Source organism: Thamnophis sirtalis, unplaced genomic scaffold (genome assembly GCF_051295495.1).
Source record: "Thamnophis sirtalis isolate CommonGarterSnake01/CBP01778 unplaced genomic scaffold, rThaSir2_p1.2 scaffold_7, whole genome shotgun sequence".
NCBI lineage: Eukaryota > Metazoa > Chordata > Lepidosauria > Squamata > Natricidae > Thamnophis > Thamnophis sirtalis.
In genome coordinates, this window is record NW_028261387.1 from 7,237,624 (window position 1) to 7,255,303 (window position 17,680).

The following is a 17,680-nucleotide window of genomic DNA, read 5'->3' on the forward strand; positions in this document are numbered from 1 at the left end:
GGGCTGATCTTTTTGAAGGATTATCGGCTTTTGTTCATCCATCATCACAACTGAAATCCCGATGAACCAAAATGGATCTGATTTATTTCAAATCTTTCAAGGGGATTCTTCTTTGCTGGTCAAATGTTGACCGTCTCATCACCAAGTGTAGAAATCTCGTCTCAGCTAAAACAAAACAGGCTCAGGCCACACAAACCTTAATGCTTATAACTGTAATTTCAATTTAAAGTAGAAATACACAATCTTATATAAGAAATACACGAGATACGGTATGGTACGACTGATATAAGAATTGGGCTGCATACAAATTGAAATTGTGATGGTGGTCACATAGGAAGCCAGATGTTAAGACTGGGTTTGGCATTTTTTCCCCATATATCGAATCCTTCTGAAGGACCTGGGATAATCAACTGTATTATACATATTAATTTTGTTTGCATAGTCAGCCAGATGTTGCATTAGCAATAGCAATAGTAATAGCTAGATATTGCTAGATGTTGCATTATTATTGCATTATTATTATTCAGCAGTATAGATCTGTTAGGCACAATTATATACATAATTGTGCCTAACAGATCTAGATACTAGTTATATACGTCTAGTAAATGCCTAACAAAAATAATAATATAATAGTTACAAATAATAGGTGATCTTTTGAACATTGTTGAATATCATTTAAAGCAGCACTATGAATGCTGAGCTACCCTATTAGATGGAAGAAATGGTACAGTTTTTACAACCTGTAGACTTTTATTACTAAAATTTATTTAGTAAATAAATTTATTTTAAAACCAGCTATCATCATTCTCAAAAGTGTGGCCCTTTTTTATGCTTATACTACTGATTTTTTTTTAAAAAAATGATAAAAATAAGTAGTACAAGCATGTGAAGAAGAAAAAACACTCCCTCTTCCCCGCCAGATGTAACCAAGATCGGGAAAACTTTATTACATGTTTCTCTCAACAATATAAAATGGCCTAGAGATATGTTCGTGCTCGTAGAATTGTTTTTTTTTTTTTTTTAATTTGGCTTGCAAGCAGGGCCGGATTTAGATGAAAAGAGGCCCTAGGCTATTCCACTTATGAGGCCCTTTCACCTCCCATTTTCAAGTTTGTAAATTACACGAGAGACAATAAAATACATCATTACCGTGATATATATCAATGTATATCAATATATATAGCTGGCCTCCCGACGGAGGGCGGCTCTGCTCTGCGGCAAAGGCAGCGAGGCCAGCCGCCTCCCCTGCTGCGCTCAGCTGCCCGGCTCGGCCCCCTCGCCCTCACCTGCCTGGCCGCTGATGGGCTCCACGTCAACGGGGCGGCTACTGGGAGCGGCCGCGCCTCTCGCCCGACCGCCGGTGCCGGGAATGTGGGCGGGCTCCCCAACTGCCGCGGCGCTGGAACGATCTTAACCAATACATTTTTATGTTTGTTTATTAGTCATATGCGTAGAATTTCTCCTTATTTTCGGCTCAGTGTTTTAGTGTTCACTGTTTTTAGAATAGTGTAATTTTAATTTTGCTAACAATTTGAATGTAGGCCCCTCTTGATCTTGAGGCCCTAGGCTGAAGCCTAGTTAGCCTATAGGAAAATCCGGCCCTGCTTGCAAGCAAATATGAACTACCGAGTGATAATCTTTTTAGTGCTCGATTTGACCCTTCCACAATGCATTTAAAAAAAAACCTCTTATTTTTCCATCACTGCCTGTAGCTATTCACACAAATGCACAGAACAACAAAAGGAGTAGCTAGCAGCAAGGAAATGCATTAAAGTTTATGCAATAGAAACAGAGTTGTGATTATTGCACTTAAGGTCTCTCTTCTTACTAGGAATGTGATCTTTGTCTTTTCCCTCTGTGGTCTCAGGTTTCCCCTGTTCCTTGCAGTCTTTTTTTCCTTTGTGTTTACATTTCTTTTCTTTACTATCCTCCTGCCTCAGGCTGTCAGTCTTGTGCTCTCCCAGGACAGGCTCAGCAGCCATGCTATTTCGCACCTCTTCATCTTCAGCCTTTGTGTCAATGACACCTGGGTCTGTTTCCAAGTTAATTAAGAATCAAGTTATTCACAGGTAACCAAAGCCAAGTATTAAGACAACAATAAAAGTTATTATTGGTTTTTTATAGCCTCCAAAGTATTTAAATTATGAAGACATTAACACATTATACAGTTTTTAAAAAAACCAACATCAAATAAAACTAAAACATGCATGAAACATATATGAAAACCTTGCAGCCTTGAGTCCCTTATCTTATTTATCTCTGGCATCTCCTTGAAACTCTCCTGCTGAAAAGTGGAGGCACGATTTAGGACAGTTTACCATTTGGAGGTAGGATATATAGCAATAGCAATAGCAATAGCAATAGCAGTTAGACTTATACACCGCTTCATAGGGCTTTCAGCCCTCTCTAAGCGGTTTACAGAGTCAGCATATCACCCCCAACAACAATCTGGGTCTTCATTTTACCCACCCCTGGTATCCGGCCACTCGTTCAAAGCCACTTGCCAATATTCCCACTACATGTCTGTGCCCCAAAACTTTTGTATGACTTCTGGAAATGAAGGCAAGTGTGGGTTCACTTCTTAATGAATCAATGCCACAAAATATTTCCGAACATCAGTTTTCCGCATAACTCACCATCGCCAGTTGTTATTTGCTGAGTCTTTGGGTGTCCTAACCCAAACCAATAAGATCGTTGCAAAGGGAAATTCCAAGACCGAGGAATTCCATAGTCTCCTGAAATAAAAACAGGTTGGTCGGATGCGAGAAGCTTCGTTTTTGCATTTTGCTATAGGGAGAACTGAGCAATGCAAATCACACTGTTAAGTAATTATTAGCATCAAATAGTGCTCACATTACACGCTTCAAAAAGCATGCCAAAACACCACAGAACCCAAGACCAAACCAGTCCCCGAGGGGTGGTTTTTTCTCCATAAGAAGGAGAGAAAAATAAATGCATTTAAATGTGGTTCAAGATTATATTTATTTCTGAAATGCATACTCTAATTAAAAATTAGAACTACGCAATCTTTAGTAAATAAGATCTAAATGCCAGAAGCCCTAAGGAATAAGGACTTCCCAGTACATTTTATTAGTTTTTGCCCACTGATGTCTTTTAGAAGTCATGAATTTGTAATTCTTCAGCCAATACAGGTAGTCCTTATCTTATGACCACACTGGAACCCAAAATTTCTGTTGCTGATTTCTGCTGTTAATTTTGCTCCGTTTGACAACCTTTCTTGCCAAAGTTGTTAAGTGAATCACTACAGTTGTTAAGTTAGTAACATGAGTCTTGAATGAATCTGCCTTCTCCGTTGACTTGCTTGTCAGAAGGTTGCAAAAGGAAATCACACTTGAACCATCATGATTCAGTTGCCAAATGCCTGAATTTTGATCAGGTCACCATGTGACAATGATTGTAGGTGTGAAAAACGGTCATAAGTCACTTTTTTTTTCAGTGTGGTAACTTCAAACAGTCACTAAACAAACTGTTTTAAGTTAATGATTACCTGTATTACTAATATCAGGTGGCTGGATCAGTAAGATACACTTGGAAGAAGTCAGCTGGAGAGAGTGCTTTAATTGGAAGATTCCCTTGGGTAGACATATTAATTGTGACAAAACAAGATGGATATTTTAAGGGAAAACAAACTAATGTATTAATTTTAATACATCTCAGCGATTTTTCTTCTTTAGCGAAGGGAGGAAGTTATTTGGAGTTTAGATGACCTGACACGAAATGTGGGGAATCAGGATAGAGAAGCTTTTCCAACTTCCAATTTCAATTCAGGGGCTCATGAAACTTGAGTCACCTCTCCTTTCGGGATAGCACTTTGGTGATCTTCATCAATATGTCTACAGAAGAATGTTCTCTTTACTGTTCTTTGAAGCAAAAGAAAAGTCTCTCGCTGCTTCTACCACAAAGACAAACAAGAGTTTCTTGAGCTGTGACAGACTGCAGGTTTTTTTTTAAACACTTCTCTTGTTTTTCTTTTTCTTTTTATTTGTGATTCAGAAACCACCCAATCCTGGTTTTGGAAAACTGCCTAAGCTGAAAGTGAGTGTGTAGCTTTCATTCTACAGATAAGATCTTTTGTGGGTCTTTGTTTTAGCTCTTCAACTCCTATAATATGTGACCAGACAAGTTTCTTTAACTATGGGGAAATCCAAGTTTCTGTTCTTCAAAGAGACATCTTTAAGCATTCACTTAAGTAGAAAGACAAGATACAAGTTGAATTAGTAAATAAAATAAATGCATATTGACTAATGTAAGAGTGATCCCTGCAGCTACTCATACGCTCTTTTGCACAACATGAAAAGAATAATTATGAGAAGAGATACTACAACCTCAAAAAGACCTCATTACTTCTCATAGGGGCTCCGAAACTGTCTAGCTATCACTCTTTTGGGGCCAGTCCTTGTTCCTCTGGTACATCGCTGTATTAATCTTGTCAGGAATCTCCTACATTATATTATAATCCCCTTTTTGAGCTGTGGTAGCTTGCCAACTGAACTTTGTTTATTTTCCAATGCCTCAATGGTTTAAAAAACTTGTACTGTGAGGTTTACATACATTCTTTAAATAGAAAGCTCCAGTCAAATCCACCATATGTAGGAGATGATTCTGTTTTTGTTAGCAACTACTATAAAAGAGAAACGAGATTCATTCCACAAAAGATTCTGAATCTATTTTTAAAGATTCTTCATCTTCCGGATATCTGCGAGACCGCCTTCTGCCACATACCTCCCAACGGCAGATAAGATCTCACAGGATGGGCCTTCTCCGGGTGCCGTCGACCGGACAATGCCGGCTAGTGACTCCTCGGGAGAGGGCCTTCTCTGTACCTGCTCTGGCCCTGTGGAACGATCTACCCCCAGAGATCCGGACCCTTCCCACTCTCTCGGCCTTCCGAAAGGCCACTAAAACCTGGCTATTCCAGCAGGCCTGGGGCTGTTGACCTCATGGATGAGGTCCAGCCGCACCTAGATTGAGTGTATGATGTGTTGCTTTTTAATCTGTTTTCTCTTTCCCTATTTTTAACTTTTTATCTTTTTAGTCTTGTATTTTGTAAGCCGCCCGGAGTCCTTCGGGATTGGGCGGCATATAAATTCGGTTCCACCACAAAACCGCGGTCAACTAAAGCGCGCTCGATGAAACCGCGTACCTGACATCATCATAGTGCGACGAAAAAAGCATGCTGTGAGCGGTAAAGCTAAAATTAACACATAAACCTAAACCTAACCCCCCGAAACCTAACCTTAAACCTAACCCTAAACCTAACCCTAAACCTAACCCTAAACCTAACGCTAACGCTTAACCTAACCCTAAACCTAACCCTAACGCTTAACCTAACCCTAACCCTAACCCTAACTCTAACCCTAACCCTTAACCTAACCCTAACCCTAACCCTAACCCTAACCCTAACCCTAACCCTAACCCTAACCCTAACCCTAACCCTTACCTTAACGTGAATCGGCTTGCTGTAAAAGCGCTTTTTAAAGCGCCCTTTTTTCTCCGCGGTCGTATTTGTCGCGCTGCTGATGACGTCAGGTACGCGCTTTAATCGGGCGCACTTTAGTGGACCACGGTTTTGTCGTGCCACGTATAAATTCATTAAATTTACAATTTTTAAATTTACAATTTATAAGATAATGAAATCTTTGTCTAATTGGGCAATGTACAAATGGAAGCCTTGCATTTCTAACCCACGTGTTTTGTCAAATGGCTTAAAGGCCATTGTATTATTACAACTTTCTCCCATGGAATGGATTGTGCATGATGCCTAAGATTAGTGAAAATTATAATCCGATATATACAGAGGGCATGAGATTAGATAATGCTTTACCGTAACATTAGAGGCCGCGATCTTTTGGAATATAAGGTTATAAAAAAAATCTTGATGAATTGCTTGTTGCTAACACAAAGTTTAAACTCTGGAATTTGCCACTAGACTTTAAACATTTCAATTAGTATCTTGACTATAAGTGTATTACACAGATCTTTTATCCCACAATACGGTATAAGCATAATGATATGGATTCAAAGATGTCACTCCCATTAGGGGAGGGAGAGGAAGACAGGATCCCACTTCCTGTTACGGTCTTCAATGCCGTATCCTATATTGTTCTCAAGATTCCTCAGCTCCATGAAGCAGCTTTTCACAAGGAGAAAAAAACCTGCATTTAAAATGAGAGGCAGGCAAACCTTTTCCCATGAAGAGAAGTTAGGATTTAAGGCTCTGACTTAACCTGAAATGTCAGAACAATCTCACATTTGAAATTGGGAAATATCAATATCTAGATGATTCTACATATTTAGCCCTTCTAGAGAACCATACTGAAAATAACCAAACCATGTTAGAAACATTCCTGACAGAATCTGAGAGCAAGAATCTGATTAGAGGAGAGAAGGAGAATAAGGAGAAGCCTATCGAATAACCTGATATCTATCACATAACGTTGCATTTACCTCCATTGTAGTTGATTAGACAAATTCTGAGACATGAGATATTTAGTCTTGTTGGTCCTCAGGGTTCGCCGACAAAAGGGCGTACGACAAAAGCGCGCCCGACTAAACCGCGGCGACAAAACCGCAAGTTCTAAAGCGCGCTGACGAATGAGCGCTGAAGCGTGCCGACAACAGCGCCGCGACAGAAGCGCGCTGTAACCCTAACCCTAACCCTAAAACTAAACGTAAACCTAACCCTTACTTTAACTTAAATCGCGCCTCTGTCAGCGCGCTGTTGTCGCCGCATTGATGACGTCGCGTTGATGACATTGCGGTTTTAGCGCTGCGGTTTTGTCGGCGCGCTTTTCTCATGCGCGCATTGGTCGGGTCACGGGTTCTCAGATGTATGAAAGTAGCAGAGAAAGTAGCAGAGCAGGAAAAAAAAAATCCACACAACCATAGACCACATTGTTGGCCATACCTGGGAAGACATTATCCAAGTACCAAGCAAGCAATCCATAGACAAAGCCATCAAAAACCATTATCACCATAGACAACAAGAAGCTGTATTTATCTCCTTCCAGTGGACTATTTCGGATATTATTCCACTGTAACCCAAGTCCTTGTTCTTCATAGCGTGACAGGTATTCTGCACCGAACCCAAAAGCCACAGGTGAAAGGAAACTCTGGAAGAAAGAGAGAAATGATCTGAGTTTATGACTAATCAGTTATCTTGACTGCAGGAGAGATATGACCAATTGTTCAGTGACCATTCAAAATTACAACAGAACTGAACAACTAGTACAGTGTTTCTCAACCTTGGCCACTTGAAGATATCCGGACTTCAACTCCCAGAATTCCCCAGCCAGCATTTGCTGGCTGGGGAATTCTGGGAGTTGAAGTCCAGACATCTTCAAGTGACCAAGGTTGAGAAACACTGAACTAGTACTTAAAAACCAGTCCTTAAGAGTTCCATCCATTGAAACATCCCCATTATTGCAATCTAGGTTAACCTAGCTCACAATTATAACATCACAGCAAGCCGTGACCACAACTGTGACTTTTAAAGTTCCCTGTCAGCTTTCCACAAGCAAATCAATGGGGAAGCCAGCAGGCAATTGGAAATCATAATCATACGAGATTCTTGGGTTACAAAGAGGAACCACGACTGCCAAAATGGCTGCCACTAGGCAATGCAATCCCGAGACTTTATGCTTTATCCAAAAAGTTGGCTTTTCCAGCAAGCCAGCCTGGCCTGAACAAAACAAAATGAATTATTGATTACTGTTAATTTTAATTTGATTGTTTTTTAAATGTCATTGTCAATTTTAATTGGGTTTGGGATATTCTGTTTAATTTAAAAAAAAAACTTTTGTATTATGTGTTTCTTTTAGCAATAGCAATAGCAGGTAGACTTATATACCGCTTCATAGGGCTTTCAGCCCTCTCTAAGCGGTTTACAGAGTCAGCATATTGCCCCCAACAATCCGGGCCCTCATTTTACCCACCTCGGAAGGATGGAAGGCTGAGTCAACCTTGAGCCGGTGAGATTTGAACCGCTGAACTGCAGATAACAGTCAGCTGAAGTGGCCTGCAGTACTGCACCCTAACCACTGCGCCACCTCGGCTCTTTTAATGTTGTACGCCGCCCTGAGTCCTTGGAAGAAGGGTGGCATATAAATCTAATAAACCTAAACCTTCACGATCACACCATGGTTACGTGGCATCGCCTTTTACAACTGCATCGCTTAGAAACAAAAATTCCAGGTTTATTACGAGCCGAGGTGGTGCAGTGGTTAAATGCAGCACTGCAGGCTATTTCAGCTGACTGCAGTTCAGCAGTTCGGCTGTTCAAATCTCACCGGCTCAGGGTTGACTCAGCCTTCCATCCTTCCGAGGTGGGTGAAACGAGGACCCAGATTGTTGTTGGGGGCAATATGCTGACTCTGTAAACCGCTTAGAGAGGGCTGAAAGCCCTACGAAGCGATATATAAGTCTAACTATTGCTATTGTTGCTATTGCTATTACTGGTAAACCAAATCCATTTGGGACAAGCCTTGGCAAAAGAAAAGGAATCCTTACCACCATGATCTTAATCTTAAGAGGCAGCCAATCCTGCCAAATGAAGCAGAGGATATGGGGCAGGTAGAGGGTAAAATAGATGACTCCACTGCAGGCAGCTGCCAGGTTAGCCTTGGAGAAGAAGGTGCTGAGCAGAAAACACTGCATGATGCTTGCCGTGGCGAAGGTTAACAGGAAGAGAAAGAGAACTTGCGGGTTGCAGTACCGAAGCACTTTGCCATACTGTATAGGAAAGAAAAGAAAAGATATACTGCTCCACTGCTTGACTTATAGCAGTTAGCAATAGCAGTTAGACTTATATACCGCTTCATAGGGCTTGCAGCCCTCTCTAAGCGGTTTACAGAGTCAGCATATTGCCCCCACAGTCTGGGTCCTCATTTCACCCACCTCGGAAGGATGGAAGGCTGAGTCAACCTTGAGCTGGTGAGATTAGAACCGCTGAACTGCAGATAGCAGTCAGCTGAAGTAGCCTGCAGTGCTGCATTTAACCACTGCGCCACCTCGGCTCTTGACTTAGGACCCATCTGAGATCAAAGGTCTTCAGTTTACAATACTAGTACATCAGAGGTGGGTTCCTACCAGTTCGCACCTATTCGGGAGAACCGGTTCGTCAAATCAAACCGAACCGGTTAGAAGAGGTTCCACCAGTGGACCCGGAAAGCAGGCCACACCTACAGAAGAGGTTCCAAACTTTTTTGAAACCCACCACTGACACACAATCACACACACACACACACACACACACACACACACCAGGGGTGGGTTTCTCGCCCCGTTCCAACCGGTTCGGTTGGAATGGGGCCGGCAGCGTCCTCGTGCATGTGCACAGTGCACGCATGTGTACTAGCATCTATGCGATGCTCCAGCTGCTCCTGGAGGATCGCGCAGGCGCTGTATGCGTCCTGCGCATGCGTGGAAGCGCAGAACTCGTCAAAACTGGGTAAGAAACGCGGGCGGGGGGGTGGACCCTTCGGTGTTCCCGGAAGTTACTTACTTCCGGGTTCGCCGACCAACCGGTTCGCGGGGACCGCCGCGAACCGCCTGAAACCCACCCCTGACACACACACACGAGAAAGAAAGGAAGAAATAAATAAAGAAAAAAGAAAAAAGAAAGAAAAAGAGTGAGAGATGAAAGAAAAAAAGAAAAAAGGGACAGAGACAAAAGGAAAGAGAGAGAGAGAAAGAAAGAGAAATAGAAAGAAAACATGGCCGGCAAGCCACTCCCACCAGGTCACATGGTCGGCAAGCCACTCCCACAAAGGAGGCCACACCCACAGAGTAGGTTCCAAAAATTTTTGAAACCCACCGCTGTAGTACATTCACTGTTGCCTGTCAACACTATTGTCACTTAATGATTTCAACTTCCTTGAGGAGCTTCAATTTCTCCATAACTCTGTAAGGCATGTTGGGTGAAAGACAAGGATTGATCCTAAAATCACCATGGTTCAGAATAGATGAACTCTGTTCTAATCCAGTATCCATCGTGCTGCATCGTACATGCAGCCAAGTGGATTTTCTGAATGTCCTGTTTTCCGAGAGTTGCATTCACACACAAAATGCTAAGTCAACGTTCAATTAAACAGTATGGAATAAACTGATTAAACCATCATTGGATTTCCACAACTTGCTAAGACATAAACTATAAGATGACTTAAAAAGCCTTATAAACCCAGCCAAAAATAAATCGAAAGAAGGAATATTAAGAACAGCCTTCAACAATTATCCTAGACTGAATATTTGTCATAGCAGAACGTACAACTTAATATATGGAAGACAGGATAGCAATGAGTGTCTAGAACAATCTAGCAGTGAGCATGAGCTCTGCTTTGGCTAGATATTGTCGAGATTTAGGAATCCTGTTTGTGTTAGGGATCTTGTTTGTGTACCATCCACACTGCTACAGGAAGGCTCCATTCCTGAGTTCCTTATGCTCATGTTTCAATTTAATGTACGGTGATTAGCAGTGGTGGGTTTCAAAAAGTGTTCGAACCTACTCGGTGGGTGTGGCCTCCTTTGTGGGAGTGGCTTGCCGCCCATCTGACTGGATGGGAGTGACTTGCCGCCCATGTGACCGGATATGGAGATGCCGATGACACTTGTCAGAACCGCCTTAAATTATCTCACAAACAGCACTGGCATGCATAAGAATAGGATGTAAACTTCTTTTTTAAAAGGCATCTTTGGTTTGCGTTAAAACAACTTCAACACACGCAATGTTCTGATTGCACCACAAACGCAGTAGTCATCCTTACCTTTCACAGAGGCCCTGAGTTTTATAAATAGGAGCATGATAGTGTAGAATAATCATATCCAAGGTTGACAAAATGTGGGTACACTTCCCAACTTGTTACATCTGTGGATTGCATCCCAGCAGGACTATTTTAGGGTGAACTAGTTGGCCTCAACTTATGACCACAATTGAGGCCACAGGCTATGTTGTTAAGTGAGAAATTTGTTAATGGGTTTTGCCCCATTTTACGACTTTTCTTGCCGTGTTTGTTAAGTGAATCTCTGCAGATGTTAAATTAGTAACATGGCTGTTGCCCGCTTCCCCATTGACTTTGCTTGCCAGAAGGTCGCAAAAGTGGATCTTATGACCCCTGGATACTGCAACTGTCATAAATACGAACCATTTGTCAATTTGTATGATTTATATTTGTATTCAAATATAAATCATGCGGCCATGGGGATGCTGCAGCGGACGTAAGTGTGGAAAACAGTCATCACTCACTTTTTTCAGTGCCGTCGTAACTTCGAACGGTCACTAAACGGACTGTTGTAAGTCAAGGACTACCTGAATTCTCATTGGAATGCAAGCTGCTAGAAAGATCCTCTCGAGAGTTGCAGTGAGTTTTTTTTTGGGGGGGGTGGCAGTTTGAGAACGAAATCATCCTTTGGCCCGGATACCCCAAGGAGTAAGTCGTAAGAGATTACCCTGATAGCATTGTGCATTATTATCTGAATTTATTTTGACTTCTGGTCTCTGAGGAAATAGGTTGAGTGATGTGTGGGAGGGACCTGCCGTGTGTGCTGCAATCATGCCTGCACCTGGCTGCTTCAGTAAATGACGTTTTGTGTGTGAGAGAGCATAGTTAAGAGTTGGAAGACATGTCAATGCCTCTTTGATGCCCCACTGCCTTGAAAGAGCATATTACCCTGGCAATGGTTACCCAACCCTTCATCACCCTTCGGATCAAGTTACTGAAGCTTGCGGTAGATGGAGCTGCCTTTGAAGACCACCCAAATGGGGTAGAACACAATAGTAATCTGTGCCACTTAACATCAATTTTGTGCCTGCTTATTTTGGCTTTCATTTGACTACATCTGACTACAAAAGTGCTGGTTTTCACCTATAAAACCTTTTCTCACCTGGCGTTCCAGGTATCTTCCAGACAATCATCTTTAGATTAAAACCAAAAAAAGGCCTGTTTCGTTCAATTATGTCTGTATTGTGTAACACGGCCAGAGGTGGGTTCCTACCAGTTCGCACCTATTCGGTAGAACCGGTTCGTCAAATCTACCGAACCGGTTAGAAGAGGTTCCACCAGTGGACCCGGAAAGCAGGCCACACCTACAGAAGAGGTTCCAAAATTTTTTTGAAACCCACCACTGGTCCTTGGATATGATTATTCTACACTATCATGCTCATATTTATAAAACTCAGGGCCTCTATGAAAGGTAAGGATGACTACTGCGTTTGGGGTGCAATCAGAACATTGCGTGTGTTGAAGTTGTTTCAACGCAAACCAAAGATGCCTTTTAAAAAACAAGTTGACATCCTATTCTTATGCAGGCCAGTGCTGTGTGTGAGGTAATTTAAGGTGGTTCTGACAAGTGTCGTCGGCATCTTCATATTCGGTCACATGGCTGGCAAGCCACTCCCATACGGTCACATGGGCAGCAAGCCACTCCCACAAAGGAGGCCACACCCACAGAGTAGGTTCGAACAATTTTTGAAACCCACCACTGAACACGGCTTACCTTTGGGAATGTGACTTCCTAACAGTTTTCTGGATGGTGGTTAAGAATGAGTTATTCACAGCTTTTATGTTTTGAGGACTGGTTATTGAACGCCGGGTTTGAGCGTGCTTATGTTTTAGGCTTCACACAGGTTTTATCTTTTAGGTGGAGATTTTTTTACAAATGAACAGAAATCCTTGAAGGAGTTTGTGGTATAGAACAGGGGTGTCAAACTCAATCGTGCCGTGTGACATATCATAACATTTTTTTTGTCTTTGGGAAGCCGGGTTGGACGTGGTCTGCACATGTCGCATCCAGCCTGCCAGTTTGACAGGCCTGGTATAGAACTACTATAAATAAATACATATTTGTAAAATCTAGACCAGTGTTTCTCAACCTTGGCAACTTGAAGATGTCCAGGACTTCAACTCCCAGAATTCCCCAGCCAGCGAATGCTGGCTGGGGAATTCTGGGAGTTGAAGTCTGGACATCTTCAAGTTGCCAAGGTTGAGAAACACTGATCTAGACCCTTTATCACTGTCATTTGATCTGGGCAATTATTGGATTTTTATTGATTCCCCCATAAACAAGTAGGAGTGCGACTTGGTGGGTTTTGGCTCAGCTGATATTTTGTCACTGTGGTGGCTTAGCATGATGCATGAAGCTACCAGTCCTTAGTTATGCTACTGCTTCCTCTTATTTACACATATCTGAAATGAAGCTTTACTTGTCTTAATCGCTGCAACATTACAATATTAATTACAAATTTAAGTGGGGATCGTCTACCTGGAACTGAATGGTTTAAAATCCAAACAATATTGAAAAATCAGAGCAAATTCTGATTGCTGTTCCTCCTTCGGCTGCTCCCTCCAAATGTCAAGCTACTGAAAACCAGGGTGTCAAAAAAAAAAATCACAGTATACTAGCAATAGCAATAGCAATAGCAATAGCAGTTAGACTTATATACCGCTTCATAGGGCTTTCAGGCCTCTCTAAGCGGTTTACAGAGAGTCAGCATATTGCCCCCAACAATCTGGGTCCTCATTTTACCCACCTCGGAAGGATGGAAGGCTGAGTCAACCCTGAGCCGGTGAGATTTGAACCGCTGAACTGCAGATATCAGTCAGCTGAAGTGGCCTGCAGTATTGCACTCTACCCACTGCGCCACCTCGGCTACTACACCGACATCAAACATGCATTCAAAACCAGCATACTCTACATGGAGTGGGAATTCTGTTATTGCCCTTTAATTCAAGTACTAATATAAAGAAATTAAGCAAAGTTATTCTTACTGAGCTGCTGGCCCCTCTTCCCCAGCGCTGTTTAAATATATGGCTGCCTATTGGTCTCCGGATACGCTTCAAGGCGCTAGTCGTCACTTATAAAGCCCTTCATGGTATTGGACCTGGGTACTTGAGAGACCGCCTGCTGCCAATTACCTCCACTAGACCGATTAGATCCCACAGATTAGGCCTCCTCCGAATTCCATCCGCCAGCCAGTGTCGACTGGCGACTACCCGGAGGAGAGCCTTCTCTGTGGCTGCTCTGACCCTCTGGAACGAACTCCCCGTGGAGATTCGGACCCTCACCACCCTCCAGGCCTTCCGCAAAGCCCTTAAAACCTGGCTGTTCCGACAGGCCTGGGGCTAAAGAGCTGTTGCCCCCCTTCTCGAATGGTATGACTGTTGCGTGTTTTTAAATTATGTATTGTTATGCTTTGTTTTTTTAAATTTTTGTCTGTATTCCCCTTCCCTGGTTTGAGTTGTGAGCCGCCCTGAGTCCCCCTTCGGGGGAAAAGAGCGGCATATAAATACAATAAACTGAACTGAACTGAACTGAATAGCAATAGCAATAGCAGTTAGACTTATATACCGCTTCATAGGGCTTTCAGCCCTCTCTAAGCGGTTTACAGAGCAATCTGGGTCCTCATTTTACCCACCTCGGAAGGATGGAAGGCTGAGTCAACCCTTGAGCCGGTGAGATTTGAACCACTGAACTGCAGATATCAGTCAGCTGAAGTGGCCTGCAGTACTGCATTCTACCCACTGCGCCACCTCGGCTACTACACTGACATCAAACATGCATTCAAAAACCAGCATACTATACGTGGAGTGGGAATTCTGTTATTGCCCTTTAATTCAAGTACTATTATAAAGAAATTAAGCAAAGTTATTCTTACTGAGCTGCTGGCCCCTCTTCCCCAACGCTGTTTAAATATATTTATCCTAGTTTAGAAGTATTAAAGAGTTCAGGCCTTCAGGATTTCCCTTTATCATTCTCTTAAAAACAGGGCGGATCTCAAAGCAACCCAAGGAGCTTTCTGTACTTACCATAAATGATACCAGGAAGCACAAAAATCAAAGTAAGAACTTAGGGTAACTATCACCAGTGTGATATCCACCCCGCAGGTGTTGGTCTACAGTCCACAACTCTCATTAACCCTTTAAATAAACAAAACAACTATATCTCGAGGCATTATTTATAATATCTGTAGCGAATGGGGCAGTTTAAACATAAACCCAGCGTCTCTCTCCTGAAGGACGATTTAAATGATAAGCCTTTGTGTGCCTCTTAGCTCCCCAAGGGATCATGTATTGAAACTAATGGGTTGGGAGAAATGAATTTGAAAAAGAGACATCACCAGGCTTTTCAAAGGCGAATGGAGGGGGGGGGGTCTCTTCCTTTCAAGCTTTCTCCCACCTGAAGGGCGATGTTTAGAACGTGACCTGTCAGCCTTAATCCGTCTCCAAACATCACAAAGGCAAACGCGTCCCTGAATGTCTCCGTCCCTTCCAAGGGATGATGATGATGGTGGTGATGATGCCTTAAGGGGGTTTCTAAAAAGCGCGCCTGCTGCTACGTGCCGAGAAGGAGCCAGGCTACTAGCAGGCTCCCCCCTCCCTTTTTAATGTATGGGCGTTTATTGTTTCTTACTAACACCTGGCTCGCCTTGTAAACGCCGGAGCTCGAGTTTACAACAGCCAAAGGCGCGCCTCCCCTGCTTCACTTACCGTAATGAGAGCCGTCAGGAGGAAGGTGCTCGCGGTCATCATGAGGAAGCTGTCCAAGAACCACGTGAACCAAATCACCCCGTTGGTGACTCCTCGGCTCTTCAAGGCTTCCTTCAGCCTCAGTTCTTTCTCCAACACGATGCTTTTCACGATCATGGAAGCGGAGTAGATCCAAGCCAGCACCATCAAGAGGGGAAAGGCACGAATCAAAGTAATCATGAAGCTGCTAGGCAAAAGAAAAGAAAAGAAAGGAAAATGCAAATAAATCAACCTTGCTTTGAAAGGTAACAAGAGAAATATCTTAAGAGTGATTCACAAAATTACTCTTAACAATGCAGCGATTTTTGTTGCGTTTTAATGCTTTTAACAAGGTTTATTTGCATTTTTCTAAGATATTGAGAATGCTTGGAAGCCACTTCCACAATTAATGCTTTTAACAAGGTTTATTTGCATTTTTCTAGGATATTGAGAACGCTTGGAAGCCACTTCCACAATTAATTCATCAAGCTGGTCTTCAAGGAGTTTAATATCATTTTTAAGATTTGATGATTCCCGCCATGGCTGCCCAATAACAGTGATATTTTCGTGTACAGATATTTCCAGAGAAATATCCTTTTCTCTGGAAGGCTCAGATTGGTAGTTTTGAGAACAGCTGAGAAATAAATCCAAAGAAAACTGGTGAGAGTCTTGGCTAAATAAGGCACCCCTGAATTCTTTGGAGAATTAAATTGCTATTTCCTGATAGGAACATCTAAGAAAGAGCATGCAAACACCATCAAAGCCTTCCTGGGGTAGTTTCTGTCCAGATATGTTGGACTACAAGTTCCAGAATTCCAAGCCAGTATGGGAAAATGGCAGTAGGGGTTCCTGAACAATGGGGCTATTATTTTGTTTGGATGTATGTGCTGCATCCATTTCTAGCCATTTTTCTTTTTTAAAAATGTCTTCTTAGCAGAGGCAACTAAAGTGTTGCCCATTGTAGGAGCCGTGGGGATTTGAAGAGCTTAGGCAAACATTTGGGGAAAGCCAATTTTAAACTCTTCAATAAGCTGACACAGGAGGAGAAAATCTGAACTGGGGAAAGGCCACCAGAGGAGTGTTTCTCGAACTTGCAAAGATGTGTGAGATGCCTCGGCTACACATCTTAAAAAATTGCCAAGCTTGCAAAAACATGGCACCAGAACATCTTAGCTGCATGCTAGACTGAAAAAGAAAAAAATATATCATGAAAAACAGAAAAAAAGCAACATCAAGCCACTTGTATTGTTGAAAGGAAACATCGTGGACACCTCCCAGAAGCCCCCCCAAAAAATTGACCTTGGTTTGAGGGAGGTTTCATTTTCTCTGAGGGAGGCTGAAAGAGCCACCTGTGCAGTTGGAAAAAAAAGTGACTTTTGCGAAAACAAAATTTGTCACTGTTGTGGAACTCCTAAGGTACATGTTTCCCATTACTCAAATCAATGTTCTGATTCTATGACCTGACCAGACCTTACTTCAGAGGTGGGTTCCTACCAGTTCGCACCTATTCGGTAGAACCGGTTTGTCAAATCTACCGAACCGGTTAGAAGAGGTTCCACCAGTGGACCCGGAAACCAGCAGGCCACACCTACAGAAGAGGTTCCAACATTTTTTTGAAACCCACCCCTGGTCCTTGGATATGATTATTCTACACTATCATGCTCATATTTATAAAACTCAGTGTGAGTAAGGAAGGTAAGGATGACTACTGCATTTGTGGTGCAATCAGAACACTGCATGTGTTGAAGTTGTTTTAACGCAAACCAAAGATGCCTTTTAAAAAACAAGTTTACATCCTATTCTTATGCATGCCAGTGCTGTGTGTGAGGTAATTTAAGGTGGTTCTGACAAGTGTCGTCGGCATCTTCATATCCAGTCACATGGGCTGCAAGCTACTCCCACAAAGGAGGCCACACCCACAGAGTAGGTTCGAACAATTTTTGAAACCCACCACTGCCTTCCTTCCAGAGTCCTATGCTGTTCTCCAAGGATACAATCACTTTCTTCCGCCTGCTTGGCCACTAGGCCTCCGTGCTGATATATAATCAGTTCACCGTATGGAGGGGGTAGCAACTGAAGAGAACACGAAAATAAATCACATCATGTGTTTCTTGGATTATCTCTATTTTGGCTATCCTGGGAGGAAGCTGTAGAGCAGCATT

The 17,680-nt window shown here is 42.6% G+C and overlaps 1 protein-coding gene across 1 annotated transcript in view; it reads right to left on the reverse strand.

Annotated features, from left to right (window-relative positions):
* ABCA4 (ATP binding cassette subfamily A member 4) overlaps positions 1–17,680 on the reverse strand; it is a 153,924-nt gene that overhangs the window by 74,703 nt on the left and 61,541 nt on the right. Inside the window, exons 14-18 of the mRNA XM_087719273.1 lie at positions 15,501–15,723; positions 8,530–8,751; positions 6,929–7,133; positions 2,637–2,735; positions 1,829–2,032 (exon numbers count right to left, since the gene is read on the reverse strand). Coding sequence (XP_087575399.1) covers positions 1,829–2,032; positions 2,637–2,735; positions 6,929–7,133; positions 8,530–8,751; positions 15,501–15,723 — 953 coding nt within the window. The remainder of the gene's footprint in view (positions 1–1,828; positions 2,033–2,636; positions 2,736–6,928; positions 7,134–8,529; positions 8,752–15,500; positions 15,724–17,680) is intronic.